Source organism: Parambassis ranga, chromosome 1 (genome assembly GCF_900634625.1).
Source record: "Parambassis ranga chromosome 1, fParRan2.1, whole genome shotgun sequence".
NCBI lineage: Eukaryota > Metazoa > Chordata > Actinopteri > Ambassidae > Parambassis > Parambassis ranga.
Genome location: NC_041022.1, coordinates 4,947,515 through 4,974,730, shown reverse-complemented (window position 1 = coordinate 4,974,730; position 27,216 = coordinate 4,947,515). Strand labels below are relative to the sequence as shown.

The following is a 27,216-nucleotide window of genomic DNA, read 5'->3' as shown; positions in this document are numbered from 1 at the left end:
GTATCCCATGATGCATCACAAAGAGTAGTGTACAACCACTGGTAACTACATTAGCAATATGTACCGTCGACGAGAAGAGCAGGAACCAGAGCATCGTAACCTGTCGTACAAACAATAATGATCCATTAAACGGATGTAACATGACTTGTTGAGTTTGTGTCAAACAAACAAATTATGCTATAATGGCATATAATATATATAATATATAAGAGCAGCAAAGATCAACTCAACTTTATTCATAAAGCACTTTCAAAAACACTATTGACCAAAGTGCTGTGCAGCTTTGTAAGAATATACAAGATCCGTACGCTTTAGTTATACGACAGAAATTACGTAGTTAACGGCGACAGAAATTGATGTGTCCAAAAGTGTTCGGTGGGTGATTTCAGAAAGACCCTGGATGACACTATTCATACACTACAAGCCCTAACGTTAGCTAATACTAAGCTTAGGCAGCTAGCTGTCATGTACTGACTCTGGATGGTGTAAGCTTCACGCTGCTGATCAGGCTCCCTGCAAACTGGGTAAACAAAATACAAAAGTGCTGGTCTCTGTTGTCCTTCCAGCTTGTTGGTAGAAACAGGTTTATTCCCTTGTTTTGTACAGAAGGCAATCATCATGTTTGTTTACATTTCCATTAACAGAGACAAACAATATCAGGTACCTGTGGTTCTAGCCCAGTACCTGAGAGGACACAAGAACATCCCACACGGACTACAGCCTGTGGAGACGTTGTCCAACACAAGATCCAATCAGGATTCACAGACAAGACACAGACAGACAAATGTCCAATCAGAATTTCTGAATAAGAGCACATGATTCATTCTTAGACCGGATGAGAACGTCCTGACGCCGACCAGCCTATTTTTACATCCAGCGTTTAGTTTGTGGTCCAATCAGCGGTAGTGTCGGTTTGTCCAATGAGCTTCCCCTGCAGTTTCATTAAGTCTATGCTGTCCAATCACAGGGCCGGGGGTGTGTCCAGCAGGGGGGCATGGCTCATTGACTCCCTCTTGTAGGTTTTTGGTGGGAGTTTGGGGACGCCATGACGGGGTGGTACAGGAGGGCCATCCAAGGGTAAGAGAGGGAGTGGTGGGGACGGAAGGGGCATCTTCCTGGAGGTGGGTGTGGGTGTGACAGGTGCAGGGGCAGAGAGAGGGGGTGAGGAGGACAAGTCAGTGGGGGCAGTGCAGACAGCAGGAGAAGTGGTAGATGGAAAGAAGGTCTGAGGCAGCAGGTCACATCTGGGGCGGCCCTGAGGTGGAGGGAGCAGGTGCAGAGGAGAACTAAGCGGCTCCCGAGGAGGCAGCGAGGGGGGGCTGTCCGGTGGAGATGAGGATGACAACGATGAGGAGTAACGAGGTGGGAGGAGCTTACAGGTGGGCTGACGAGGGGGGACAGCGGGAGGACTGTCCAACTTTGACATCATCTGCTGTGTGGAGAAGCAAAGAGTCAGTGTGGAGTAAAGCAGAGATCACTTGTTATATGAACCCAGCTGTAGCATCCGTGACATCAGCAGTGGTACCTTAGAGGGAGAGGACTCAGCAGGAGCAGACTCAGGTCGCCTGCGAGGAGGAACAGGAGGAGGGACCGGAGCATCCTCAGAACCACGACTGAAACTCACCATAGAAGAGACTGAAGACGACCCTGAAACACACACACACACACACACTCCATTAGAAAACCTGAAAAAAGCACGCTAAGAACACAGACGTACACTCATAACACATCAGGTGAGAAAAGACTTGAAACACAGCAAATCCTCTTAGTTTTTGGTGAACTGATGGTTTTCAAGGAGACGTTCACTATGGAGGTGAGATGATGAGCAGCTGTTAACGCAGTAAAAAAAAAAAATCAAAATGATAGGACAACATGACAGCTCCCCAAAAAAGCGACAAAAATATCTGGAACGCCCCCTGGTGGCTGTCTGAAAAAGACCCAACTAAAAACTAAAAGTACTCAATTTTTCCTAGAGATGGTCTATGGCTTGCAAGCTAGTTTATCACACTGATCTGTGTTCAAATGCTCCATTATTCAGTATATAGATATTAAATTAGTTGACTAAAAAGGAGAAAGAAACTTTGCAGTCAGACGCCAAAAGAGCTGCCAACTACTGGCTCAACACAGATGTGGGTGGACGTTTGGCTGGAACAGCAACAATGGAGCTTCACCCGTTGCTCCAAGATGGCATCTTTTTCCCAACATGGCGACATCCTTAAGTGAGTTGTTTTGGCCTGTGATACAGACACAATCATCTGAGTGACCAAGATCAGGTTCAATTAAACTGATCAACATATCTCCAATGATCCCAAATCAGTTCACACAGCTCCTAACTGAGATTAGGTCAGACAGGTGATGTAATGAAGATGTACGGAGAGTCAGCACGGTCATACTAACGTGGTCCATGAGGCAGAGAGACCACCGCAAAGATACTTTCGCTGGCTGCAGGAGGAGAGAGGAGAAACGGTGAAAGGAGGCGGAGCACTGAGGAGGGAAAGTTCCTTAGTAAAGCTGCAGTGTGTTAGGGTGTATTGTGTTGGCTGTATATGCAGAGATGGGGGTTAGAGTGAGCTGTTAGTGTCTGATGGATCAAAATGTCTGCTGATCAGTACTCTGATGGATCCTGCTGCTACAGCTTCAAAGTGTAACTGGCAGGTGGACATGTCTCTTGGAATGTGTAGTGAATGGTAGTTTGGTGAGGCTTACTGGAGTGGAAAGGGCTGCTGGGACCTTGTGGCGAGTCAAACACGCTTCCTACATCTGTTGAGCTAGAGGCAGCAGAGGCGGGAGGTGGAGTCAGGGGGGTGCGGGGAGAGTTGGGGGCAGAGACTGCCCCACACTCCGCTTCGCTGTCCGGGATGCGGCTATAGCTGATCTTCCTCGGCTCATTCTGCAGTGGCGTTGGGTGTCTCATGGTACCAGGCCTTGCTGAGGTGGGACGTATCCCCGGAGACTTTAAAGGACAGGTGTACTTTTTCGCCTGCGTAGGGAGAGGACATGTGATGCTTCACAGGTCACATGCTATCACAGAACATGAGGTGTTGCTTACTTACAAATCGAGGTAACGATCGGGCATTTCGAGGTTCAATTTCCAGAGATTTGTTGAAGAGATGATCAGCAAAATCCTTCTCTGATAGGTCGTCCATTGGATTCAGGTTCTCAAAGAATTTCTGCTCCAAACACAGAGAACAGAGACATTCAAGCAAAATAGGCTTCATCATATATGGACAGAGCACCTCTCTTTCTTCCCACAGAGACCTCATGCTTAAATCAGAGACCAAAAACACATAGCCCGACTCATGGTCCCATTCCAAGAATATTTTTAGTATCAAGAAGCACTTTCCTATTAAAAAGGACAGAACAAGACACAGCAATAATCTGATTTTAACCCCACCTAACCTACGCCAAAGCCCTATTCAGAGTAAACCATCTGGAGTTGAAAAATGATTGATGAAATATAAAATATTAAAATGCACATTATAAAATCACTGGGTCACGAATTTGGTAATTTTCCTGTTGATGATAAAACTCTGCATACAGTTGATGTAGAATAACTGCTTGTGGATGAAGATCATTAGTTATCCAGGTCATCTTCATTCAGAAGTTTGGAGCAAGGCAACTGGACTCCATTAGCTTCATCACGTGCCTGTATGACCTCCCTACAAAGCCTGGGCGTGCTCCTGATGAGGCGGTGGATGTTCTCCTGAGGGATCTCCTCCCAGACCTGGATTAAAGCATCAGTCAGCTCCTGGACAGTCTGTGGTGCAATGTGCCGTTGGTGGATGGAACGAGACATGATGTCCCAGATGTGCTGGATTGGATTAAGGTCTGGGGAACGGGCAGGCCAGTCCATAGCATTAATGACTTCCTCATGCAGGAGCTGCTGACACACTTCAGTCACATGAGGCCTAGCATGGTCATCATCAGAAGGAACCCAGGGCCCACACTGCACCAGCATGTGGTCTCACAGTGGGTCTGAGGATATCATTCTGGTACCTAATGGCAGTCAGGGTACCTCTGGCTAGCACATGGAGGACTGTGCCTCCAAAGAAATGCCTCCCCACACCATCACTGACCCACCACCAAACCGCTCATGCTGGAGGATGTTGCAGGCAGCAGTACGTTCTCCACGGCGTCTCAGTGCTCAGTGTGAACCTGCTCTCATCCATGAAGAGCACAGGGCGCCAATGGTGACTCTGCTAATCACCCTGCATGGTGTTGGGCTGTGAGCACAAGCCCCACTTGTGGACCTGGGGCCCTCATACCACCCTCATGGAGTCTGTTTCTGACAGTCTGACTACTCTGGGTTGTCTCATATACACCATTTACATGCTACCCCCGGGAAGAATCATATGTAAACATAGCGCTGAGTTTGATGCTAAGCCGATGATACACAACTGTATGTCCCTTTAAATGCAGGGACTAGCCCTTCTCACATTTTGTCTTGGATTACTGACAAAATGAAAATTTCCGGAAACAAAATCAGAAGTAATAAACTTTCCAAGGCTGCACCCACCAGGCACCAACAGAATCGATTACCTGAGTCCTTGCTGCCTCTCACTGCTTTCCTGTAAATGTTATTTTTTTTAAAACTTCAGTTTTATTTTTTTTTTACTGTTATTGCTATTTGTTAATTTTTTGTAAAGCACTTTGTTTACATGCTATATAAATATGTTTGTTACTGTTCCTTACAGAGAAAGGCTTGATCACGTAAGCTCTAAATGACCTCCTTAAGCTTCCTCTAAGCATGCGTGTAAACAGAAAATACCAACAGCATGTACTGACCCTGATGTCATTCTCTACCCGCAGGCAGTACGGCTGGTTCTGGTACTGCTGGATCTCTCCAGTGATCTCAGCCACTTTCCTCCTCTTGCTGAAGTTGATCAAATCTTTGCCATGTCTGCGCAGGAAGTCTGGGTTTCCCTCCTCCGTCTTCAGGATATTGGTCAAGTAGATTCCTGTCTCACACAAAGATGATGGTTAATTGGCTATTTTAACTGTCACTGTTAACCTTCATACACAGGTAAATGTCAGAGCATACCAAAGAAGGGAACACAGGGGGGGTTGATGGAGCGCAGTTTAGCTAAATATTTCTTGTAGTGATCCTCACTGAGCTCGTGGGCCTCTTCCAAGATTTTTCTTTGTCGACTTGGAATTTGCTGCAAAACAAAAAGGAGTTATTTACTATGGATTTGTGTTACTGAAGATAAAGACAATGATGAGCAGCTGTGATGATGCTGTATCAATAACCTCTGAGTGGGAGTTACCTCGAAGGTGTGGTCCAGTCTGTACACAGGTGAGGAATTCATGGCGCTGACTACCTCCAAAACGCCGTTAAAATTGTTGAGTTCCTGAAAAACCTGCAGGATCTCGATGATGCGAGAAACAACAGCAACTCGTTCCTCTAGGTTCTCTGTTTCCACGATGCACCTGTACAGAGAAGGCACACCTCAGGTAACAGGTCAGGTCACTCCTAGTGGTGGTGTGTTGTGGTGGTTTCTTACTTTTCGAACCACAGTGTGAGGTTGGTGGTGTGTCGGATCATCCTCAGCAGATTGGGGGAATGAATCTCTTTGTCCTCTTTGGTCCAGACGCTCCCAACCAGCTCTGAGGGCTGCACTGCCCTGCAGGGTGTGGTCAAAGTTCAAAAAGGTGTGTGCTCAAACACACGAGTTGTTACAACATGAGTGAATGCAGCAGCGAGTTACCTGTAGAAGTCAGATTCGAGCAGGGTGAGTTGACGGGCAATCTCGATGGGATGCAGGGTCATGAGGTCAAACTGCTCAGTGTTTCCTGGTTTACAGATGTGCCACTCGATGGGAGGAGGAGAGTTTTGGAAGGTAATGCTGTGACTGGGCATGCTCACCTGAACCTGCATCTTCCTCTGAATGATCTTAGTAATCGACTCCACCCACTTCCTCATTGCCTTCCCTGCAACACATGACATCAACTGCTAAACTGCTGTCAATCATGAACAATCCCTCCACCCTCTCCACAACACTGTGGACAGACTGAGAAGCAGCTTCAGCCACAGACTCCTGCTGCCCCGCTGCTCTAAGGACCGGTACAGGAAGTCCTTCCTGCCGTCCTCCATCAGACTGTTTAACTCCTCTGTGACTGTCAGAGCTGAGCTCACTGACTCAGCTGAAGCATCATCACAGCTTCAAACTGCTCAGTTACATTAACTGTGATTTTTTCTTCTTATCTTCTTCGATCTGCTTTATGTGTGTGTATGTACACTTTCTTCTTCTGTTGTTGCTGCATGTGCGTGTATGTGTACGTGTATATAAGAGTTTTTGCTTGTGTTTATTGTATTTATTGTTTTTTTGATATGCTGCTGCTACAACTTAATTTCCCCACAGGGATTAATACAGTTAATATCTATCTATCTATCTATCATTTACCTGGCACAACAATGGCATGTTTACTTACATCAGGCAGTGTTGGAATTACAGGGGAGCTATGGGGAGCCGCGCTCCCCTGAGAGCCGACTTTTGAGACGTTGAGCTCTGGAATATTGTCAGTTTGTGGGTCACAGGTTACAGTCTTTGGATTTTCTGTACAGTCAGGTTCCTAAATAAATATAGTAAAACGTGCCAGTGCGTGTTTATTCGCTGTCTCCATTAATAAATACAATGTGGCGAACATGAGAGGTGGGCCTACGTAAATCACTTGTAGGATTTTAGGAAGTTTCGAGCGTTACGCTGCCTCCTTTCTCTTGGCTTAAGTGGTGCGGCTGCAGGTCTCTCGATGTCTCAAAGTCTAAGTCAGCTTTATTTTTGTTAAAACCTCTATATGTTCTGGACATACAGAGAATCGAAATTGCGTTACTCTCAACTCCACAACATATAACATATAACTAAAAACTTCAGAATGAACAATAAATATAAAGTGTAAAAAAATGTACCTACAAAATACAAGGCACAAAAATGAAGGCACAATGCAGTGAGATGCAAAAATGTGAAGGGTGCAAGACATAGATGTAAACAGTCCAGTCACACACAGAGTGAGACACATGCATTTCAACAAGTTCTTGCACTCACACACCACACATGAAATTTCTAATGCAGAGAAATGATTTAACTTCACTGCACAGAAATTCCTATAAACTCTCATGTAAACAAGTCAAAGGCCCGACTCCTGTGCGCTCATAGCTGTCTGGACTCAGCAACCTATCGACCAATCATTAAATAGAATGTCTCAGCCCATCAGAAAATAGAATTCCTTGTTGCCTGGTGAGGTCTGAGTTTCAGCAGCAAGCACGGTCCATGAAGGACAGCAGCGGAAGTAACCTATGCTCTGAATGCAAGAACCCCCACCCCCCGGAACACTGACGTCAGGCATTAGATATTCTGAAGCAGATCATAACCCACAGATTAACTTAAAATCTGCCCCCGCATCTCCTCAAAGTGCCCAATATGTAGATGTTCAGGGATTCAGCATACCTCTGACTGATGCAATAAACTCCTCCAGTCGACTGAGCAGATGAGCGTCTCTCTCAAAGTCGTAGAAGTGATGCTCCACCCAGTGGCGACACACGTTCAGCACTCTGCAGGAGGTCACAGGAGTGAAATCAAAATGCAGATTTTATTATGCCAACAGATGTATTTATACAGGGTATATGCAGGAATCCTGAGGTTAATTTCAATACCTTTTTAAGACTTTTTAAAAACTTTCAAAAATATTTTAAGACCCCATCGCCCCCTTTAAGCTGTTGTTAGGAACACATCTTTAACAGTTTGCAGTTGAACAGAAATGAGTTAAGCTGAATACATTAAACTTAACGTAGGTATATTGATTCCCTTCAGGCAGTTTTCAAATTAGTAGTAATTTGTAATTAGGTAAATAATAATTAAGTAAATAAGTCAATAATAGGTCGCTAAATCCAGACAGCTACTTTTCATTCTGTCTGTTACAGTTTTAGCTGTATGCAGATATCATACTGACAATGGTCCGCTATAGCAGGATAATAACAATACTTTTTAAATGGGCGTTCATCATGTAACCATGTACTATAACTTCTTAAAATCAGCTGACTGCTGTCAGTCAGAGTGACTCAGCCTTCATGGATGAACCACACAGGTCAGATAACACTGTGCGTCAGACCTACTGTTCAGTCTAATGCTACGAGCACGTCACGCCCCCTCCCTGAACATGACCAGCTCGTTATCATCACTCATTCAAGTCAACAGCAAATTAGCAAAACCCGCATAGTAGCAACAAATCCTGCTCCTCCACTGCATGTTCACCTGAACTGCGGTTTCTGCTGTTCAGCAGCAAAACGTCTTTAAACCCTGTGTCTCTGTGTGTGCACGCTGCAGTGAGGGGGCCGTATGAGTTCTGCATACACGTTTCAAAAAGTCCAGGCCGAAACGAAGCGGGTCACACCCTTCACCGTCTCTGATTGGTTTAGACCACAAGATGAGCCTGACGTGTGTCTGTTGTTGGACCACAGGGAGAGTCACGGAGAATGTATCTCCCTCTAACAGCTGGTCGCACCGGTGCGCCATTTTATTTTTTTATTTTATTTATTTTTTCGCCATCGGGTGACATCGTGTAGAGGAAAATAAATATCCATGCATACTTTCTGGAGTCCAAGCTTGAATCACAATAACATTTAATACCTCATGAAATGGGGATTAAGACTTTTCAATACTTTTTAAGGGCCTTAATTTTCCCACAATTGATTGATCAACTTTTAATACTTTTTAAGACCCCACGGACACCCTGTTATAGGAACAAGGTCAAAAAACTGCAGATGAATGTCAAACTGAACCCAGAGCTGATACATGTGTGGGACTGAGGAAGTACTTTCTCATGTGTACATGTCAAGTCAGGTCATGTGTTCAAGTCTCCAGGAGCTCTCACCTTAGCTGGACCGGCTGAACAAACTCTTTACGGAAGCGCTTGAGTTCGGCACTGAGAAGCTGCTCCCCCCCTTCCATCTGATCTGCATCGCAAGGCCTTGGCTCCGGGATCTCAAACCTGGAAACAACAGCACACCTGAGACCAAAAATATGTTTGTACGTATGTACGTATGTTTCTCTACAGTCCATGTAATGATTTATTGACATTATTTAGGTTTTTACCAGCTGTAAAAAAACAGAATAGGTAGATGCACAACGGTGATATGCTGCAATGACTGTATCACATGTGTGCATTGGTATGAAGCCCAAAACTCTGAGACCACAGGTCTCTGTCACACAACATGTGAGGGTACCTCTCAATAAGCAGGTCCAGGAGCTCCTGAGGTTTACAGAAAGATCTGTAGGTGGTCAGAAATGTCCGGACAAAGTTTGGATCTGCAGGAGAACACAGTCAGCTGATCAGAGCAGGAAAGGAGAACATCTGATGATTAAATAATGCAGCCGCATATGCTTTAAGACAGTAAACCAGTCCTCTCATTGGTCACATGGTCTGACTCAGAGGATCAGAATATTACCCAGAATCCCTGGCTGTGACCTTTGAGACGAGATTTATTTCCACCAAAAATAGCCTGAAAAGATGAGAAACCTGCTGTGAATCCTGTCTGTGGTTTTGAATCACAAATTTACCGTATTCATTCATTGTGTAATAGTTACTGTATTGATGGCTTGTACTGAGTGAAAAATCTGCCCCTCAGGGCATCACATTTATTTGTCCTCAGCAAACAACAGAGGACATCGATAAGGTGCCTGACACAGAGACAACGTTCAGGATTTATGGACTAAATAATAGATCAGTTCGTAAATATCTGATAATCAATCCGTTTTCAATCACCTGCGTTCCATGCTGACATAGTGGGAGACTAATAATAATAAATAGAACTTCTATAGTGCTTTTTAGGAAACTCAAAGATGCTTTGCAGATGCATTATTCATTCACACCACATTCACACAGTGGCAGTGGTAAACTACAGATGTAGCCACAGCTCCCCTGGGGGAGACTGACAGAGACGTGGCTGCCAAGGTGTATCATCATATTACATCATGGTATAATACACTTTAGAACATGTTTGAAGTTCAGCACGCCTGCTGCCATCCATCTTTGATTGACCTACAGCCGGTACCTGGAGACACTACGGCTCACCTGTGATATGATGTCTCACCTGCATACATGTGAAAGGTGAGCCTCTCAATCAGTTTTAGGACAGTGCCAGCTTTGATGATAGGGATCCCAGACTTGGACTGGACATTCTCCTCAAATACAACGTTCTCCTCAGAGTCAGGTTCGGCAAAGCGGTACACTTCAGGGCCCGGAAGCCTCATCTGCTCCTCCTTCTCCTCTTGCAGCATTGCTGAGTCTAGCATTCGTTCTAGTGTGCTGCGATACTGCAGCGAGATCAGCGCTGCCATCCAGCCGTTTTTCTCTTCAGCAGACTTTGCCGCAAACACAACGCTGTTCCCGTCCTTAAGGATGATCTCGAAGGCATGCCGGTACTCGCCCTCCTTGTCATCTTTATCATTGATCTGGACTTTACGCATAAAGAACTTCTCTTTTAGCCGGTACTCAGCAGTGGAGCTGGCGCCAGGCAGGCGCGGTGGGCCATGGTTGGACTTACAGCAGATCATCAGGCCGTCAAACAGGAAGATGTGGCGCTCATGTTTGGCACCAACGCGGGTCAGCGTGCCCTCCATAATGAACTCGTTGCAGCACTGGCCAATGTCCTTCCCCTCCCAGCCGTCAATGTTCTTTTGAATCTCGTTCATTTTTTTGATGGCCAGGTGCTTCCCCTTCATCTGATGGCTGTAGAAACGACACGCTGACTCACTGCACAACACCGAAAAAGAAAGGGATAGGACAAGGAGTTATTCTGGAGGACTGTCTAAGGCTGGTCCGAAGGTCTGATTTTAACTTTACCGGGTGTTAATGCTACAAATACAATCTGACACGGGCTGCCACTGTGAATTAAAGGAACAGTTCACAACAAGCTCCACAGCACAGCTAAGCCTGATAAGGAAACGCTGTTCCCTTGCTAAGCTCCACCCTCCCCCACCCACAGGGTGAACTGTTCCTTCAGCTCATCATCGGGTTGGTTTTCCACGTTCATCATGTGACAGCTAGGTGAGTTCTGATTGGACGACAGGGTCAAGATTTATACAAACCGGAGCAGTTGCTGTGTGATGGCCTTCACCTCCAAAAGGAAGTGAGGTCACAACAGGAAGACCTCCAACATCAGGTAGGGCCAATAGGTGCACTGTCACATACAGACACATTAACATTATCATCATCATGACTGCGACATCATCACAGTGACATCAGAAATCTGACCAGTGACAGTAACAAGCAGCAAGCTGCTCCTTTGTTCCAGTTTGTTGTCGAGGTGAGCGGCTCACTAATCAGTTTACCGCATAAACCCCTGAGGTATGCACCACACTGAGGTTTCACAAGGCTGTCAACAACCACCACCACCCACATTTAACAGCTGCCACCTGCATCCAACAGTCTCCATCTGTCCATTTAGGACGCTGACACTCTCTCTTCCTTTGAGATCAGGCTCAAAACCTTCCTGTCTGCTAAGTGGTTACCTTAGTCATCGTTATACCTTTTAACTTTTAGAGCATGATCGACAGAACCCAGTTTACCACCATGTCCACTGTGGTTTTGCTCTGTCCTCAGCACTACCTCCAGACCTTACTGGGACTGTTTCAGAACCAGACTGCTTCCCGTTCAGGATTCAGGTTCTGGATTTGTGAGATTACAACTTTATCTTAAAGTTTCACAACTGTAAGACCCAAGACCTAATATTTGTGTGTTTGAAGACACCAATAAACCAACCATTGCATATAGTAGACATAATAAAACACTGTCTTGTGTTTTCTATTGACTGGATTCTGAGTGTTGCTCTTGTGTTTAACTTCCTACCTGCTCCATCTGCTTAGTGCAGACTGATGCATCTCGGTCACCGCTGAATGCCAAAATAGTCTCTGTGTGTATTGTTTGCAAAGACAGCAGAGGGAAACCTGAAGCATGCTTAGAAACATCTGGTGGGCCTACATGCATTGACTAACCACCCGCAGTGTCCTCTTCCCTTCATTCTTCATATATGTCACTATATCTAAGCTCCTCCCCTTTCATCCATCTATAACCACCTAAGTCCAATGTAGCACCACTCAGCCTTTTCCCTGCCAAACAAACACCAACTTGTTGCAGAATAAGAAAAAAGAAGAATGTAATGTGACCTACGTCCTCATGTCCACCAGTTATCCACCCATCTGTCCTCGGGCAGTCGTCCACAGATCAGACAAACAAAAAGCTGAAACTTTGTAAAACAGACAGCAGCCGCTGTCCTCTCTGAGCTCTTTTCTTTCTAACAGAGAACAATGAGCAGCAGTACAGCACTGCGTACTTACTGACGCCACTTCCCGCTAACAACACCACCACCCTTCCCCCATAGACTCCCCCCCAACCTGAGCCTTCCTGCTCTATTTTGGTCCAAAGGGAAACACAGAGGATGGGAGGAGTTCTAGCAAATGTGTGTTTGTACTGCATCTGCTGTGCTGTGAGTGTGTGTTGAGCTCCTGTTGTTGTAACTCTTGTAGTTTGTGTGTCATTAGTTTCTGTGACTGAGACCACCTCAGAGGGAGAGCCAAATTGTGTGCGACTTTGGTGGTAACGTGTATAAATATTACTAATAAAAGTTCAGATTCCACAGCTCAGTCTATGATCTATCAGTTCTAAACTGTGTGTGTGTGTGTGTGCATGTTGCAGACACTAAACTAGAGGCATCCAAACCTGGTGTCCCAGCAGGAGGCTGTGTGTGCACAGGTAGACATACCTGAGCCTCCTCTTGGCGAGGCTCCTGGAGCAGATCCTCTCCATGCTGCTCTGCAGGTTGAGCAGAGCTGTGATGGCCTGTTTCAAACACTCTTTATCCTCCTCATCCTCACTCTTCTCTTCAAGTTGCTATGGAAACAGAGAGGGGAGGTCAGGTACAGTTACCCTCTCTGCAAGACAAATAGCCACAGCTTTATACCAGGGCACCATTTATAATCTCACAAGTCCAAAACCTGTTTTACTGTTCAGAGACTCTGCTGCAGAGTCCAGAACTGGATCAGGACTAAAAAAAAAAACCTCCCAAAACCCCCATCAGCTGTGAAATAATCTGCAGAACATGACTGGAGGTATTTCAAAGATTTAACCTCAGCAGAAACAAAGGAGCTTACAGCCACTCAGTGGAAAGTCCCAGAGCAGCACCAGACCCACTGGCTACTGGTCTGATGGGGCACTGACAGGTGTAGGGCAGGAGTCTCACCTTAAGGATTTCAAACAAGTGCAGGCAGTGGTAAACAGGTGTGAGCAGCAGTCTTGGCAGGACATACTGAACAGCCTCTTTAAAACCTTCACAGATGGACTGCAAACACAGAGACAACAGCATCACTTCCTGTCCTTGCAGCTACATCACGTCAGACTCACTTTAAACAGACTAACAGGCCTGTCAGAGGCCAGAGGCAGCACTTACCTGGAGGTGGAAAGAAGCTCCTGGTTTGGACACCTGACTCAGGAAATGTTCATGGAACCCAGAGCGCAGGATGTCCTGAGCGTATGTCTCGTAGGGATCGAAGGCCAACTCCTGCCAACCACATCACAGATCAGATAGAACCAGCAGTAGTCAATCTCTTTTTGAATCACTCACACACCCTAAGCCTGTACCTCAGCCAGGTCCTCAAAGCAGCTCCCCACCAGAGGATGAGGACTTCCTTCATCTGTCATTTCCACTGTGTCCTCGATCAGACCCATCAGTTTCACCGTCACTTCGTGGATATCTACGATCCGGCTGAAGATGCTATCCACATCCTGAAGGACATGGATCAATCACACAGATCAGACAGGCCTTCACTGATCAGACAGTCCTTTACTGTTCATACGTACGTGCTGAGAGAAGAGCATGGGGCTGGAGTTGAAGGGCTCTCTGAACACCTTGATGAGCAGGTTGAGCTGTCTCAGGTACTGTCGACCATCTGCCATGAAGCTCCTCACCAGCTCGTAGTAACTTTGCTCCTCATTGGCCGATGGCTCCTCATCCATCAGAGGGAAGCCACTGATGTCCTCCTCGTCCTGGTGGAACATGTCCATCAACACCTGCAAACACAGACATAACAGTGTGTCAGTGTGTGTTTATGCATGTATGTGTGTATCTGTCTTCGTGTGTGTGTGTGTGTGTGTGTGTGTGAGACCTTGTCGGCACACATGGCCACAGTGATGTCCTGCTGGGAGATCTCATAGTGACGGATGTTCCTCACATAGTTTCCTGCTAGTTTTAGGATGTCAGCTGAGATATACTCCAACACCGCCACCATGTACACTGACACCTGGTGGTCAATCTTATAGCCCAGCACCTCCTAAACAAAAAGAACAAGGCATCATGGGAAACAGAATGTGTATAGGCTGATAATGAGGATGAAGAAAGTGCTGTACCTTGAGCAGCGGGTGTATCTTGTCGACAGGTAGAGCAAGTGGATTCCTCCTCTTCCGCTTCTCCAGGGCTGCCTGAGCATCAGCGATTGCCCACTTGTCAATTGGGTGAGGAAAACTCTTCTGAACGCGCTCCTAAGGAGAGGAGGGAGAGGGCAGGTGAAGACAAGAGCTACGTCTGGACAAAGCAGGTCCAAACACCTGGACTGATCGGACCCAAACATCTGGACCAAACAGGTCCAAACATCTGGGCTGAGCTGGTCTCAACATCTGGATGTTGAGACCAGCTCAGATGTTGTTGATCACACTGCAGGACATGCCCTCAATATGCTCTGAATTGACACATTCACTACAGACAACATCACATCTGTCCAGGTGTGCAGTGCAGCCAATCAGAGGCCATCTGAGGCTGTGTGTGTTCTTTGAAGGTTGAGGCAGGCATGTGACTATGGATGCTCTGATTGGTTGTGTACTGCGGGTGTTTGTCTTAGTGTGATCAACTGACTCAACACGTCACCAAACATGGACACACACAGTGTGAGCCTGAGGAGCAGTCAGGGGTCAGGGTAAGGGCTCAGGGGTCAGGGTGGGTGGGGTCAGTTTGGTAAAACACCAGCAGTGTGTGGTGTTTTTCCAGACAGCACCTCATTATCTCACTGCAGACTCCATCAGCTGGAAACAGGAAGCAAACCACATCAATCACAGTGATGACGTCAGCAGGCACTCTTCTGGTCGGTTCCTCGACTGCCTTAAACTTAACTTTACTTAAACAGATGTGTTTCCTTGTTGTTAAAAGGTGAACAGATTTACAGACAGGTGTGTCATTGATTTATTCATCAGTTGTTTGAAAATATTAAATAGTTTAATTAGGAGTTACAGTATATGTCTGTGTATCTCAGTGTGTTGTCACCTCAACATCCTGTACAGTGCGAGGTTGAGCCTGACACAACATGCTGAGCAGGAGCAGGATCAGCTCCTCAATGTACTGCAGTGCCTCCTGCTGGGACACCAGGTTAGGATGCACCTGGTTCAGTACCTGCAAAACACACACACGCAGAGTTACAACTCATTGTGCAGCTCAGTATATGACCAATCTGAAGTTATTTTGCAGGAACATTACTAGTTAACAATCCGTTAGAGTTGTGTCGAAAAAAGATCAACATGAACAAAAACCAAACAGAAAAGTAAAAAAGCTTTAAAACCCTTCTTTACAATGGATCATGGGAAAATTCACTTTACATGGAAGTGAACGCCCATGTGTTGTCTATTGGTACAGCATGGATATGTGCTGCCACCAGGTGGAGGAACACAGGCATTACAAGTGTTGAACAACAACAAACAGCCTGTTAACAAACTGAGTTTAAACATGACTTCTGAGGTGATTTATCCTGAAATGGAAAACTCTCTGGTGACAGAGCAGCTGATCTGAGTCAATTCAATCAACTAAGACTCTGAGTTAAGCATGTGCACTGAGACTAACGACTGAACAATTTTAAAAACTAACTGGAAAAACAATGTGTTTGTGGGAAATGTAGACCAAATGCAATGTAAATAATTTGAGTTTGTATGACTGCTCTGGGTGGTGGTTAACTCAAAAAAATTAACTCAGTCACAGCCTCAAAACCCTCCTGACAAGTCGCTGCAAACGAGGGTGTATGAGGTCATTTTAATAATCTTCGCTCAGTCTCTGCTAAAATGTGCATTAAAAGGACTGAAGAGGAAATGAAATGGGAGCAGACAGAAACTCCGGCTTTACTGAGGAAACCTGACACAGAAGCTCAAACTCTATATTTTAGGGCATTTACAGCTTACAGAGACCCCATATGAGGTTATTAACCACATAATTCTGTATTCCCCCCCAAAACTATTAGAACTGATAAAGCTGCTTTGAGGAGCAGCAAAACATCTTCAAGGAACTTCTAACAAGTCCAGCTGCCCTGCTTCAAGTTCTTGAATGGAGAATGACCTCAATGATCTCCATCAGCATATGTTTCTTCTTCTTTAGATACAACTCAGGGATTTAAATGCTACATAGGTATTTAGATATTTATTATACATTCCAATTTCATCTTTGATTTCTATATGTCTGAAACAAAAACGAATTCCCCCTCGGGGATAAATAAAGGAATTCGGATTCTGAACATAGTTCCATAGTTACCATGGTAACAGACTCCAAGTGCAAGTCATCTCCCTTTGCTAAAAACAAAAAAACCGAGGTTTCCCTCATTTCAAGCAGAATATACGAGTTTCCATTTCACCTGCTTTCTGACAGACCCTAGGTCTCCCTCTGCTCAGCTCTGTGTGTTCCAAACTCAGCTCAGCCAGGAAAGGGAGCAAGGAAGAAGAGGAAGGAGTAGAAGGACTGAAGAGGAGAAAGATACGTGTGTGTGTGTGTGTGTGTGTGTGTGGAACGGTTCCGGTTTGTATCACGGTTCTTAGGTCATGGTTTGAGGTTTTTTTAACACTCTGGAAAATCCATAGATCAGCATAAAATAAATCGCCCAAAGATCCAACATCTACCATGTTGAAGAACCAGTTATGATGTGTTGGCGGTCGCCCCTCTGAAGTTTCCATTCACTGCTTCAGTGCTTCAGAGAGATGCTCCAGTGCTGCCAACTCCTCAGTAAGAAAAGTAGCTATTGGCTGTCTTACTAAATGATGTCATTGTAAAATCTGCATAACTCAAAGTGTTCAAACCAACTGTTATGTTTTTTTATATCGCCATTGAAATATGGTGTTTACATCCCGCTCTATAAGCCCTGACGGTACCAGCAGCGTCTGAAAGAACACGTGGTACACGAGTCTCGGTTCAGGGTGTGTGTTCAGTTCAGGTCCTGCTCATCAAGCTATGGGTGCGGATGCAGGGAGGCTGTTCTCCCACGGACACAGGGATGAGTGCTTCCATCTTGGCGACTCTCTCCATAAATCTAGGGACTTTCTGAATCATTTTGTGTCAAACGCGACTAGCCACAAATCCAGCGACTTTCTCTGGTGACTTTTGGAGACTGACACGTATCTTTCTGTAGTTAGTCACTGTCCCTCAACAAGCAGCAGGTGTGACCGGGAGCTCCTCCCCTGCCCCAAAGCACTCACAGGCGGTCAGAGCAGAGAGGAGACCCACTCCACGCTGGTCCTGTCATGGCTTACAGAGCGAGATGAAAACAGCATATTTCAATGGCATAACAACAACAAAAAGACAGTGGTGGTTTGAACACTTTCAATTATGCAAACGATGCAATGACGTCATTTAGTGGGACAGCCAATAGTTACTTTTTTTACTGAGGAGTTGGCAGCACTGGAGCATCTCTCTGAAGCACTAAGCAGTGAATAGAAACTTCAGAGGGGTGACAGCCAACACGTCATAACTGGTTCTTAAACATGGGTGATGTTGGATCATTCTATATTTTATGCTGATCTATTTCCAGAGCGTTAAAAGTAGAAAGAATCTCTAACCCACACACACACACACAGCATATCTCATATATCAATCAGGACAGAAAACCAACAACATATGTATGATGCCACCGTGAACATGAATAATTCACAGCAGCTGCCCTTTAACAGACTGTTTACCTGAACACACCACAGACTCCTGGCTCTGTGTGTATGTGATGCAGGTGAGTTTAGTATTCACACACTCGCCTGCATGTTTCTGTTTGACCATCATCAAACCTCAGTTTCCTCAGTGTGTGCGTGTCACACGTCAATCAGTCTGAACTCTTTAGTTTACATGTGTTGTGACATGTGGTGTATGGTGCCTTGTCAATGTTGTGTTTCTCAGTGAGCCTCTGTACAAAATATAATCCAAGATGGAACGCTCACCGTTAACTTCTACATGATGTCACACTAATGTTCAACAGATTATGAAATCCAAGGGGTCAAAGGTCACACCTCCTGCCAGAACTTTCCAACATGTTGTTTGCATTCAGTTTGTTGACACGTATCTTTAGAAAGCAAACACCAGAGGGACGACATCTCTCTAAAATTCATCTTTGTCGGAGCCAACCATGAGACCTCCACTGCTCTACTGATGTCACCATGCAGGTCTTCAAATGTTTCCATTCATTTGATATACACACACTTCTCATCACCTGAATCTGTGTACACACACACACACACACACACACACACACACACACACACAACAGGATGAATCTTCTGGAAACGGACTGATCCATGACCTTAACACACTGTCATCACATCCTCAACATACATGTATGTCTCCACAGCTCACAGAGGGGTGTGGACAAAATAACAGAAACACAGCACTGCTGATTCACAGGCTAGTTTCTGTTACACACACTAACCGAACCAGGACACTTAACACACAGACAAGCCTGAAGCTGATCCGCAGGCCTCACTCTCGTTGTGTGAAACCCTTTCCTGTGATAACACTACGGGACTGTGTGAGTGTATATGTGGTACCTTTTCCAGCGAAGGCACCAGCAGGCCTCTCCATTTCGGAGCGTTCTCCTCGTTGAAGAAGTCGTACTGCAGCTGGGCCGCCTGCATGGCTGCTGCTGCGGCTGCTAGGGGGTCTGGGCGCCGGTTCGCCGGTTTACATTAACGCTATGAGGTGCTTTCCGGGACCGGGAGTGGAGGTGAAGCAGAGAGCCACAGAACATCGAGGACGATCCTCCCGAACAGCTGCCGTCACTGTGACCATCCTCGGCCGCTACACGGAGAACTAGCCGCAGCTAACTGTTAGCTCCGCAGCTAGCAGCTAACTGTGGGTGTAGTTCCGTTCACCGGGATGAGGGCATGGTGGTCGTTGTCCGCCCCGTACCGCCAGCACCGGGTGATGAAAGTTATATGACGCTGCTGACCTGGCTGCTGCAGTGTTAGCCTGTTAGCATGTAGCCGTCTGCTAACGTAAGGAGCGGTTAGCCACCATTAACAGCTAGCCGGCTGACAGGATACCAGCTGCTGCTTGCCGTCAGTCTGAGCCGCGACGGTTAGCAGGTGATCGGTACGGATCAACGGGCTGCTCGGTGCTCTCCTCTACCCACCGCTGACATTTTGCCCAGACACAGGCTCACCGGAGGGGCGACTCTGCTACTCTGCCCCCCTCCCCCCTGCGCCTGCCGAATGTGTCCGGTCTTCCGTTTCTGTTCCCTGGTCTCTGTCGAATTGCGGCTCCAGACAGTCCCGGGCCCTTGACAGAAGCACAGTTTCCGAGCTAACGGGGAGAGGGGTCGGTTGTTGTGACTCCGGTGTGCCGTACTGTAGACGATGAAGCGCTTAGGCATGCGCAGTGAGCAGGTCCTGACGTACATAGGCGAGGCTACCCATAGCAAAGTGTGCTGCCCCAGGCGGCCAGAGGCAGTACTGCAGCACAACAGTTTAAATGCATCACTGTGTGAAGCCCGGGATCCAGTAGGCCTCTGTAACAATGCCAGTTTCAGGTCTGTCTGCATTTAGCTCAGTTGTTTTTCTGCCCTTTAATCTGTCTTTAACATCCTTTAACTGTGTGCTTCTTCTGCACTGTAAACTTGATGTGGAGCCTGCCTGCCCTTGCCTAAGGACTCACCTGTGATGTGGGACTGTTCCATCATCAGCGTCAGACATAACCCCCACACTCTCTGCCTGCATCTGAGTAGACAAACACCGCTCCACATCAACATGGCTGCTTGTTTCCCCCTGGGATCAATAAAATATTTCTGATTCTGATTGTTTGAGTTGAGTAAAAGCTTTTCAGCAGTGCACCACACATGTTGACGTCACTCTACTGTGAGTTCTGTTTGTAAGAGTACACCTCACCTGTACTGGAACCTTTACATCATGACAAATAAAATAATAACCAAATAACAATAATCAGACAGTGCAGCATGTTCAGGACCTTTATATTGTTTATTTACAGCTCACCACCAAGAACGAATACTGTGAATGTTCCACAGAGGGTGTGAGGGAGCATCAGGGGGTGTCAGGGGCAGTGAAGGGGTATCGGAGGGTGTTGCGGGGTATAAAGGGGCATTAAAGAAAGTAGAGACATCAGCACTGTTGGGTGTCTCCCTGGCTGACGGGGTGCTCAGTCAGCGGAGTATCAGTCTGTGCTGTTAAAGCCATCAGAAGACTTCATAATACATGAGCGGTATAATAAATACTAACACATACATTTACAATTTGAATGTTGCAGCTCAGTGAGGAGGACACGATGCAGACCACTGAAAGAGTTCCACAGTCTGTAAACTGGTGTGGCTTGTGTTCTCCATGAGCTCAGGGGTTCAGGCTGTGGCTCAGCTTGCAGCTGATTAAAGGTTGTCACATTGCTTCAGTTCTGATAAAACACACCTGCGTGTGAGGAACTGTGATCCAAACCTGCAAGGGTCAGTATGAAGCAGAGAAGCCCCTGACGACACGTGTCAGACTCCCTGTTCAATAAGATTCAGTGTTCAAATTTTCACTTCTCAGTTGAAAAAGCTGAACTTTGATGGGCACTCATTGATCACACCCTGTCTCATACTAATATTACTGCTTTTGAACATGTTATAAATATTCTGACAACCTTTAGTTGTTACTCATGTTCTCAGGTGTTTGTCACCCTGAGTGCAACTGTGTTTATGTGAGACTCACCATACACATAAACTCCAGTTAATTTCATTTATCACCAGAAGATTAATGGGCTCATCAGAACCTTCAGGTTTGGATCATCAGCTTGGGGTGTGTGTGTGTGTGTGTGTGTGTGTGCAGCAGTCGAGTCTGACCTCAGTCTCCAGACCATTTCCTAAACTAATTCTGCACAGTATGTTGTTGGTGTTGTGGATCTAGTCTGGTGGATTACGAAAAAAATCCACCATCTGGATCGCCTAAATGACCTAAACTTCTAATGGGACTTGTTGCACATTATTGGGGCTTGCTGAATAGATGCAGCCTCAAATATTGCTCAGTAACTGACTAACACACGATGATCAGGACCATCTGAGATGTGACCTGTTCTGACTTGTGTGTAAGTCTCTAAATCATAAGTGGTTCTGGACCTGATATTTCTGATGCCAGGTAAGCACAGGTGTCCTCACGGTATAGGTAAATAAAAACAAAACACTGTCCATCAGTCAGTTGACAGCAGCTCTCTCATCGAGACTCACCTGAGCTACTTGGTTGCATGATAAACAGAAACGGATCTGTTCTGATAATCTGTTCTGTTTGGTGAATGGGAGAACTTTCTGTCCAGTATTAACCTGATTCTGACCACAGCTACACTGATGTCACATTGTAGCCGTGCAGGCTGGCAGAACCAGATCAGATCTGATTCTTAATAATCTCTGTGTGTTTAAACGTGCAGACACCAAGACAGGGTTTCGGTCTCAGCCTGTCTCGGACTCGACTGATTTGTCCTCTGTGTTTTCAACTGTACATTTATGTCCACATCAGAAACATCCAGCAGGGGTGCTGGTGAGCAGCTCCACCTGGAGGCTGACAGCCACCTACAGGAGAACAGGGCTTAAATAAACCTGCTGCAGCCCAGTTCCCAGCCCCAGAATATTTACTCCACCTCCTGTGTGTGGACTGGCTCAGACAGAGGACTCACGGGCGGTTTTGGACCGCAGTGCTCCAGCCTGACTGAAGAATGGGAACATGGTACCAAGGCAGCCAGAAGCCACAGTAAGACCCAGACTGGCCCAGGCGCAGCAGATAGACCAGCCGTAACCATGATCAACATCAGCTGGGAGGCCATAGATAAAGGGGGGGTTCCTGGAGAGGTCATAGGTCACACTGGCTGCATATGTGCACAGAGAGATGGTGCAGAAGATTCCTGAGAACCCACCAGACACAAGGCAAGAGATCAGACCAGAGAACAGCTACTGTTTCTAATTTGGTGTTCTACAAATGCTAGGTGTGCAGAAACATTGGCAGACTCTGTTCTTACACTGATTAATACTACCCTTCATTTCACAGGCTAGATTCTATGTACTCTAACAAAGACAGTACTGCTCTGTATAAACCCAGCTGTGTTACCTGCCATAAGGAAGAGCAATCCAGAGACATGTTGCGTCAGACTCTCCTCCCAGAAAAAACCCACCGAAACAACGATGCTCCCACAAAGCAGGACAGCCGCTGCCATGCCCAGGAAGCCCGCTGTGATCCGCCGCAGGTCTGAAGAGACACAAAAAGATATTACACACACACAGCTTTGTTACAAATATACATGTTACATACAAGTTGTAAACCATGATTGACATATACATGTTGCCTGTGCATGACGAAATGTGCATATGTTATATACACACAGATTGATCAGTTCTTTTCGTGGTTGGTTTTTGTCCTAACATGCAGAGTGGACACAGACACACACACACACACACACACACACTCTAGGCTGACAGTAATGAGCATGGCAAATGAAGAAATACAGGGAGTGTTGCTATGGTAACCCCCCCCTCCACTCCGTACTGTTACATAACACTGTCATGACATGTTTCCATGACAACCAGTGACAAGAAGCAAGCAGTTCTCTGAAAGTACAAGAGAGAGCCAATCACGTATCATTGACGAGTGAACGGCCTGACGTTTAAATTGACATTCACAGCTTCTATCCAGTGACAATTTTTTTTTTACCCAGATCCAGTTCTGATTATCTGATTTGTAACCATATTCTGATTGGTTTGTTATAGCAGCATCATGCTGAGAATTCGTCTGTCTAGAATCAAACATTTCTTAGGGTCAGGTGTGTAAACAGGAAGCGTTAAATCCACCTGGTGTGATCTCTCCATCTTACATCATGAAACAGACACACAGAGGCTGTGTTCGAAATCACTCCCTAATCACTACATAGGGCCCTACATATAGAGCCTCCGCCATATTGTAGTGCTGTCCGAATCTTAAGTGAGAAATTATGGACCCCATATAGGGCCCTCAGTGTATCCCACAATGCATCTTGAAAAGTAGTGTCCATCCAATGGTCTACTACTTTGAGCAATATGTCCCATCATGCATTGCGCAGACCGGCTAAAAGAACGGAACGGACACTACGTCACCTGTCCTATAAACATAGTGATGGTTTAAAGAATGCAGCATGACCGGCTGTGTTTGCTTTATTCAGGTAGAGACCAAATGTCTGAAAATGCTTTCACAATGAGTTCACTGTACGCTCTACACTGACCTCCCCATATGGGGAGGAGGGAGTGAGTGAACAACACACATGCTGCTGTGAGGATTCAGGTCACTTACACCTGAGCATGTGTGTATGCGTGTGTGTGTGTACTCACGCAGAAGATGCCACTCGTCCTGCTGGATGGTTCTGGTCAGGTTCAGTGGGATGTTCCTCAGTCTGATTGGCTGAGAGAAGTGATACTTCACAGCTGTGCAGCGATCCGCAATACCTGCAGTCACACAGCAGACACACCTTTAATGTCCACACACAGTGATGCAGCAGCTTGTCTTGGTCCCCCGACTGTAAACCAGTACAAATGACTGACTTCTTTCACTCTGCACACTGTGTCTCTGGCAGGGGGAGACTTTAATGAGCACTCTGTACAGGTGCATTGTGGGAAATGTTTGTAGACCGACAGTCTGTATGTGGTGTAATAATGAAACTACAGCGACTGTGTAAACATCCCACAGATATCAGGACACATACATCCTGTCTGAGGCTCACATTAAATCTGCATCCATAGACTGTGCACCAAGCTTCTTACAAAGAGACAGACAGACAGCTCGCACACACACAGGAAGTTGTGTCTGCCATACTCACAACATATTTGTCGCTGCTTCTGCTCCATCCCACAGGGATCGATTGAATTAATCTGATCTGAGCTGAGAGTCCAGCCTAATGCTGGGTTATGATACGTAACATAATGTTAGCTGATGTGATTTGGAGAGCTGTAATCTGATGTGTGGTCTGAGCGTTGCTGGGTTCAGCTCCACTTGCTCACCATCACTCTGACCTCCAGCTTTTTCAGGTCGGCAGCCTGCCAGAGACTGCAGAGACCAAAACTGCAGACGTCACAGTGACCGGCTACTTCTAAGTCCTGCAGAAAACAAACCACAGACTGCTGCTGCAACTGCAGGGCGCCACCTGCTGGTGTAAGGCCAAAGCTGCAATCAGACTAAGAAGAGCCAGACAACCGCTCAACACTTGGAGAAGGACACCATTTCCCACAATCCATCGGATATCTGATCGCAACATGAGTTGGAGGTGTTTAGATCAATGTTTACGTAGCTGAGTGCAGAGTCTGTGCTGCAGTGACATGTTATCAACGTCCTGCTGTCATGACAGTAAGATGTGTGTGTGTGTGTGTTGGTGTGTGTGTGTGTGTAAACAAAGACGCGCTGCATCTGTGTCGGGCTGATATCTCCTTTTACTCTCAGCAGCTGACTGCAGCAGCAGCTGGCCACAGAATGAGTGTGAGTGTATGGAGTCTATGAGACCGTGTCTTTATAATATGTGTGTGCGTGTGCGCGCGCACTGACCCCGGTCGATGAGCTTGTCGATGTCCGGATCCAGGCCCTTGAAGTAGCACTTCCTCCACAGGCCGGAGTGTGTGGAAAACAGCGGTCTGCCGCACTCCGTCTCCAGGATGCCCATCCCCAGGATGGCCCGCCAGTTCTCCAGCAGCTCCTCCTCCCTGCTGCCCACATGCACGGGCTTCATCAGCGCCACGTCCCGCTGCCGGGCACCGCCGCTGCCGGTGTCCACCAGCGGCAGGTGGTAGATGGGCATCTCGCGGTTCTTCTGGTCGTTGGAGTCGGATCCGTGGCGGTCGCAGTTCTCCTTGTGTCTGCGGGTGTCCGTCTCGTACCAGTGGTCGGTGGAGATGGCGGTGACCAGCAGCAGCAGGGACAGCACACTAAGCACGAGGCTTACCGCGGACACCGTCACCGTCGCGGGCCCTGCTCTCTCCATTGCCGGGACATGAACCAGGCCGATCCCGGTCCCGGAGCAGGTGCTCCCGTTCGCTCGGTTCCCGCCGACGTTCCCGTTACTAGGCATCTTCTGCTGCCATCCTCGCGCCCGTCAGCCGTTCCCCGTTTGCCCTCGAGAGCGCGTTGTCATGCCGACTGCTCCTGAACAGACAGAGCTGCGTCAAGGTGGACGGACGGAGCACGGTCTGCCGGAAACCCTCCGAGAGCGCCTTCAAAATAAGAGCACACACACACACACACAGGCAGCTCTGTGAGCCGACACACAAACACACACACACAGGCAGCTCTGTGAGCCGACACACACACACAGGCAGCTCTGTGAGCCGACACACACACACAGGCAGCTCTGTGAGCCGACACACAAACACACACACACAGGCAGCTCTGTGAGCCGACACACACACACACAGGCAGCTCTGTGAGCCGACACACACACACACACAGGCAGCTCTGTGAGCCGACACACACACACACACACACACAGGCAGCTCTGTGAGCCGACACACAAACACACAAACACACAGGCAGCTCTGTGAGCCGACACACACACACACAGGCAGCTCTGTGAGCCGACACACAAACACACACACACACAGGCAGCTGACCTTTGACCTTGGAGCTTCACCTGACCCTCGGTTCTCTGACACCGTTAGCTCTGATCACTAAATCTCTCTCTCAGAGGTCCATGGATGCTATCCACGTTGTCATGGAAACACCATCCTTTATATTTTTCAGGAGATATTAAAGTGAGATCAACAGCAACTTTAGGAACACACGACACACGTCTGTTATTGAGTTTTATTTTGTAATCTGACCAGAAGATTGCTGTGGTGCTCTGCAGGACACTTCACACTGAGCAGGCGTGGACTCTCTCTCCTTCACACTTCATCAGTGTGGTTACATAGTTATTGATCCTATCTGTTTACAATACTATTTTTAAGTTCAGTTTGACCCATCATGTGCTGAAGGAGCTGAATATTTTGGTGGTTTAATGGTTTCAGTAGGTGACTGCATGCTGACGTGTGCTGTTCCTGCTGCTGCTGCTGGTCACCTCCATCTCCAATGACTTGTGGCAGATTCACACCCGCAGACACAAGGAAAATTGTGACCGCCAAAGATCCAACTCCAACTTGCAGAAGAACCACAAGATGCCCAGCAGCAGGGCGTGGCATTGATGAAGCCCGTGCATGTGGGCAGCAGAGAGGAGGAGCCGCTACAGAACTGGCAGGCCATCCTGGAGATGGAAACTCACAGGAGCCTCCAGATGAAGCAGCCAGAGTGTTTAAACTGAGAGATGTCTGTTAAAGCCTGTCTGGTCCTGTGAGAAGGACCTGATGGAGAGCATGTTAGCAGGAGACAGAGCCTCTAGCGGCGAGACTCCTCCACGAGTCAGGAAGCGGTTGATCAGTCTGTAATATGGTTCTTTTGTTACCATGATGACGTCATGACCCGTTACTGACACAAGAGCAAACAGTACAGTGGTGCTGCGTTCAGGGTCATCAGAGTAACTGTGTTTGTTGGGCTATGTGTTAGTGCTGTTGGCTGGGGGGTTGTCATAGCAACGCATCGCCACGTCCGACTGGAGCCGACCAGCGGAGGGAACGGATCCGCATGGTTGTTTACGTTGTGACCTCCCACTGTCAGTGAATGCACCTTGTCTTAGCGCAGGCGCTGTACTCGCAGAAGAAGCCATGTTGTAGTCAGGTTGACAGGGTGTGTTTGTTTGCTGTTGGGTCAGTCTGGGTCGGAGACACCAATTCAGGGCGATCTAACCAGCCCACATGATGAGCTGCTCTCAGTACATCATCTGCCAGGTTATGAAAAAGACGCCATCTTTGAGCCAATGTGATGTCATGTTTGGGTGGGTCTGTGTCCACTGGATGAAGAGAGAGAGAGACTAAGGAGGAAGGCTTTACGATCTATACTGCAGCCAGCCACCAGGGGGTGATCCAGATGTTT

At 46.9% G+C, this 27,216-nt stretch overlaps 2 protein-coding genes across 3 annotated transcripts; both read right to left on the bottom strand.

Moving 5' to 3' along the window:
• Positions 1-563: 563 nt before the first annotated feature.
• sos1 (son of sevenless homolog 1 (Drosophila)) lies at positions 564-19,648 on the bottom strand. 2 transcript variants are annotated; one of them, XM_028400404.1, is made up of 22 exons: positions 18,820-19,648; positions 15,305-15,430; positions 14,398-14,529; positions 14,157-14,321; positions 13,852-14,061; positions 13,633-13,776; positions 13,442-13,552; positions 13,235-13,333; positions 12,758-12,885; positions 10,088-10,749; positions 9,221-9,302; positions 8,869-8,985; positions 7,446-7,549; positions 5,709-5,931; positions 5,505-5,624; positions 5,268-5,430; positions 5,042-5,159; positions 4,786-4,958; positions 3,054-3,170; positions 2,707-2,980; positions 1,526-1,647; positions 564-1,432 (listed from the first exon to the last, which is right to left on the bottom strand). In XM_028400404.1, the coding sequence occupies exons 1-22, from the start codon at positions 18,904-18,906 to the stop codon at positions 962-964; spliced, it is 3,948 nt and encodes a 1,315-aa protein (XP_028256205.1). In that variant the 5' UTR covers positions 18,907-19,648; the 3' UTR covers positions 564-961. The 2 variants fall into 2 exon arrangements, with proteins under 2 accessions (XP_028256205.1, XP_028256215.1); XM_028400414.1 differs by having other exon boundaries at positions 564-1,429.
• Positions 19,649-20,236: 588 nt separating this feature from the next.
• On the bottom strand, positions 20,237-25,417 carry tmem178a (transmembrane protein 178a). Its single transcript, XM_028404888.1, has 4 exons — positions 24,805-25,417; positions 23,601-23,714; positions 22,351-22,488; positions 20,237-22,147 (listed from the first exon to the last, which is right to left on the bottom strand). Exons 1-4 carry the CDS (start codon positions 25,322-25,324, stop codon positions 21,906-21,908), a joined length of 1,014 nt encoding a protein of 337 aa, XP_028260689.1. The 5' UTR covers positions 25,325-25,417; the 3' UTR covers positions 20,237-21,905.
• Between the last annotated feature and the right edge of the window lie 1,799 nt (positions 25,418-27,216).